The following is a 5,000-nucleotide window of genomic DNA, read 5'->3' as shown; positions in this document are numbered from 1 at the left end:
AAGACCAGTGTACCTACACCTAATGCCTAAAAGGATTATGAAACTAGAATCTGTGTTTTTTGTATTCTAGTGAATTTCCCAAGTAAAATGTATATATATACATATCAATATCATTTGTTTAGCATTTACTTTCCTATCAAACAAATATAAAAAGACTGTACAATTCACATTACTAAAGCTCTCTTAAATAGGATCCTAGCTAAAGGTACATTACTGCTCATGAAATCAGCTTTATAATTGCTTAGTCTACACTGACTGCTTTACTTTAGCTTCCTCGTTGCAAAGTATTGACAGGTCAATAACTATCAATGAACCATGCATTCCCTTTACTGTGAAGGAATTTTTGTGCCTTAAAGTCTTTCAACTGAAGAGAGAGAAAAAAATTACAATATAACTAACAGTCAAAATAAATACACAGACAGAAATCAAACAAATCTGTGGAAAAAATAACATGGCCCCAAGCATGTGCACGTCATATGCTCTACGTGTCTTTCTCTTGTGAAACTCCTTTCTAAACTTGCTACTCTCTTCATTCTACATATCAATTGTGTCTTTTATTATAATCCAGAAAAGAAGTATATGTTATTTACTGACAAAAAATAATAATAATATAATACTAACAATAATAATCATTGTATAAAAAATAGCAGCATTAGAAAATATTAGTAATAATGAAAATGGTTCTACTGCACTACATAAAAGAAAGCTCAGGATTCTACAACATATACAACTAATAAAAGTAACTATATATATATATATATATATATATATATATATATATATATATATATATATATATATATATATATATATATATATATACACATATATAAATATAGAGGTATATGTGTGTGTATATATTTATATATATATATTTATATATTTATATATTATATATATATTATATATATAATATAATATATATATATATATATATAATAATATATATATATATATATATATATATATATATATATATATATATATGTATATATATATATATATATATATATATATATATATAATATATATATATATATATATATAATATATATATATATATATATATATATATATATATATATATATAAATATATATTATATAATATATATTATATTATTATAATATATATATATATATATATATATATATATATTATAAGACATCTTATATAACTCTGTGAGCATGTATTTCATAAAAAAATACATTAAACAAACAAATTCTTTAATTAATGTCACAAATATATGAAGACTACTTCTACTGCTACATTTCAAATCACTAAAAAAAAAAAAATAATAATAATAACATTAATATATGGCTCAAAAAAATCACTCAAAAAACACACCCCTACGCTGCTCTCTTCTTCACATTCTATTGTCAAAGTAACTGGCATGCTGAGAGTGGTCATTATTTGCAAAATTTCTTGAAATTCTAACGCTACTACTCTCTTGCAAATTCCGTAAACTTCCGCTGGATAATATTCTATCGTGGGCACAGAAACCTAAACATTTTCCTTCCTTTCATCTGTTTCAAACCAAAACTTTTACTGGAACGATTATTCTATTTCTTCAATCTAATAAGATTCATTGGTCTCCTTACCTAACAATCGTATGTGTGTGGGATTAGCTACCATCAAAAAAAACCTTGTTCGAATAAAAATTTAATCCTAATTAATTGAAGTCAAAGTTCTGTTTAGTTTAGACAAAATGCATTTCTTGTTTTCTTAATTCCCTTATCAATAGTACCTTTATAAAGTCATCTTGGAGTTCCAATTTTCATGAAGTACTCAGCTTGAAAAACTTAAATCTAAGAACTCCTAAAATCTACAATGTTAAAGTGTGTTTAATAATATTTTCCGCCTCATTAAACATTTTGATGGACTAAACACAATAAAAGATGAAGCATTTTGCCACTGCCTATATATTGCAACTAAACAAAATGCTGTTCCTTAATCTCAAGAAAATAACCTTAGAGAAAACTAACCTAAGCTCCTACGTAATCCAGTCTACCAAGCCCATAACTCAGAAGCCGAGTTACATAAATTGTTCTATACATTTTATATTTTTTCCCTTTTTTAACTTGATTTTTGTTCTCATCTAATTTCAGAATATGCTAGTTACTTTTGAGCATTGCATTTACATCAAGCTACATTTACAGTGTGTTTCCAAAACAGCTAGTCATTTTAGCTTTACATCATGTTACATTTACAGAAACAACAATCATGGAATACAACTCCACAACCCCTTGCATTCACTCTGCCACAGATGCACAAAACACGTTTAAAATACCAAAAATATGCTCACATCGACACAAAAGAGAATTCCACATCAAAAGAAATCATTAAGAAAGCACATTAGCATGATATCAAGACTATAATTCTTGCATTCAAACTTTTACTACTGAACAACAAATATATAAAGACACTCTACATAACTGCTAAAAATATCACAATTTTATATTACAAGACAAGAGTTGATTAAAAAGTCTAGAAAACAGGTGAAGTTTATGAGGCTATAACCTCTTTACTACCCAAAATCCCTATAATAATAACCAAATACATTTCATTTCTAATATCAAAGTCATATATGAATATCTGAATAAAACCATAAATATAAAGTGGTCTGTAACAGTTTAATACATCAAAGGCTTCTATTTTTTCTTTTTTTTTCAATACAAAGCCCTCTAAAAAACAACAACATTCCCTATTCCTTGCATACATATCAGTAGTTATAATAATCTGTGTATATATAATCCAAAGTTCTATCCATAAATACCATATAACACTACATACAGAAAGCAAAATAATAACAACAACAATAATGATACAAATAACATCTTCATCACCCCATTTTGCCCTGCCAATAAACATGCAATTACCTCTGCATGATTTCTGAAGTATCATGTACACTCTTGCACGTAGTGGTTGGAACACCAGGGCCCCAGACGGCAGGTTGGAAGAATAGTCCTCTAAGGTTGTTGAGGACTCGTACGGTTCACCTCTCAGTATGGCAAAGAGATGACGACCCAATATGCTCTCTATATGGCGGATTCGCACTCTTTCCATAATGTCCATGCCCTAAGAAGAAGATTTTAAGCTCAATATAACATATAACAACTGTGTATAATGTTGACACTTGGTCCAATTTATATGCAAGATACTAATAAACCATTTTCTACTAATGAGACATCAAACATTTGCATATAATATAGAAAAAGAAGTGCTATTAAATTGACACAAAACAAACAAGCTTGTCAATAGAAATTCAACTGAACTACATGTATGTTAGTGTTTGCAGCTTTCTCTGCCTCTTCCAAAACCACTATCATATCTCAAGAGGTATTGGCCTAGAGGGAAGAGGAAGAAGAAAATCCAGCTGTACTAGCTAGTGATACTCTTTATCTTTTTATATTTATATATTTGTTATCAATCTTATTTTTTGACAAATGCTTAAGGGTCTAGTCAATGGCATCTTTAGGAATGGATATCCAGGTCTTTTGCCCCCCAAATTTATGCATAGTCCTGGATTTAAAGAAAAGAAAAGAAAAGAAAAGAAAAGAAAAGCCTAAAGCCTAGTATATTATCAATTTACTATTAACCCAATAATGATGGATTTATGTACTGTCTCCTGTAGTTTTTTATAAATTCTGTTCCATATAAATGGCTCTATATCTGTTCCACTAGCAAGGAGTCTATCAGTCTATCAGGCCCTAGTGACCGCTCCTGACTTCCCCATTCCTTGAAATTACAGGAAAATGTGCTTTTCTTTCTAACAGTACTGATATCAATACTATTATCATTCTCATTGATATTATGATTATCAAATTGTTATTAAAGTCTTGGTAACATTAAAGACAATGAAATAATACAAAAGAAACTTTCCAAAAATCAAGGAAAAGGGTAAACAGGTGAGATAGATAGGACTGACTCCTTGATGACTAAGCACTTGTAGAGCCATCTATGTGTAAATATAATAAATGAACTTATATTACAGTGAGCATGGCATGCATTCTTGCCATCCATGCTGACTGGGAAAAATTAAGATCCAAGTTCCTCCCTGCACACATGTGGACCAGAATCTGTGTACTTGGCAACTCTCCCTGGTGTGTGGGTTGTAGGCCCTGCCCACATGACACTCATGTGATATGTCAAGACTCCTTGCCTCTATGTCAAGACTCCTCTTTGCAATGTTTAATCAGATGCATAAGATTTTTTTTTTTTTTTTTGCCATTTGCAGAAGTCTCTATTTTAATAAGCTTTGTAACCTTATAGAAGGTAAATGACTGTTTTCCTTGCACATACTGCATATCACCTCTCTAGGTAGTCTCTAACAATAACAATATGTAATATTTTGTTATTGTGTCATTTTTAAAATTTCATAACATTCATCAAGTTTCTGTAATACAACACACCCTGCATCAATGGTCACAGCAGGTGGGAACAGGATCCTGAGCATTGCAATATTGTCCTTCCTAGAGCTCTTCCAATCATGGCTCACAGATGGTACATTCCACACTTATTTACCAATGGAAATAATGCAAGAAAACTTTACACATTTGTGGTGAGTCATTCCCCTTACCCACTTAAATTCTCATGACAGCATATTCCCATCACCCAGGCTCTCAGCCAATTTTTTTCATGACTGTATTTTCTCATCACCTGACCCTTGGCTAATTTTTATCATGATGTAATGATCACATCATCCGGATCCCAGGCATTAAACACTGTGTCTGTATATGCATATATATGAATGTTTGCATGCATACATATTCCCCCCCAAACCCACATATATAACAAAGAAAACAAGGGAACAAACACACATGTATACACATATAAATAACATAGAAAGTATTTAAATCAATGCTTACCGGTTGATCTTCAGGCTTTTCTGTAAACTCATCAGGTCCATCAATATCAAGCTGATACATCTTGATACCTTCAACAAGGAGTGGCGCCTTATTCTCATCTCGGAAGACAGCTCTGCAGGAATCAGCAATTTTA

General features: G+C 30.5%; 1 protein-coding gene across 4 annotated transcripts in view; it reads right to left on the bottom strand.

The window, feature by feature from the left end:
• Positions 1–5,000, bottom strand: part of LOC119595668 (constitutive coactivator of peroxisome proliferator-activated receptor gamma-like) — a 23,048-nt gene that overhangs the window by 8,855 nt on the left and 9,193 nt on the right. For all 4 annotated transcript variants that reach the window (XM_037944777.1, XM_037944779.1, XM_037944778.1 and 1 more), the window contains exons 7-8: positions 4,868–4,979; positions 2,879–3,077 (exon numbers count right to left, since the gene is read on the bottom strand). In XM_037944777.1, coding sequence (XP_037800705.1) covers positions 2,879–3,077; positions 4,868–4,979 — 311 coding nt within the window. The remainder of the gene's footprint in view (positions 1–2,878; positions 3,078–4,867; positions 4,980–5,000) is intronic.

This window comes from Penaeus monodon, chromosome 36 (assembly GCF_015228065.2).
Source record: "Penaeus monodon isolate SGIC_2016 chromosome 36, NSTDA_Pmon_1, whole genome shotgun sequence".
NCBI classification, from domain to species: Eukaryota; Metazoa; Arthropoda; class Malacostraca; order Decapoda; family Penaeidae; genus Penaeus; species Penaeus monodon.
Note: the sequence above shows the minus strand (reverse complement) of the source record. Positions and strands in the feature narration are given on the sequence as shown.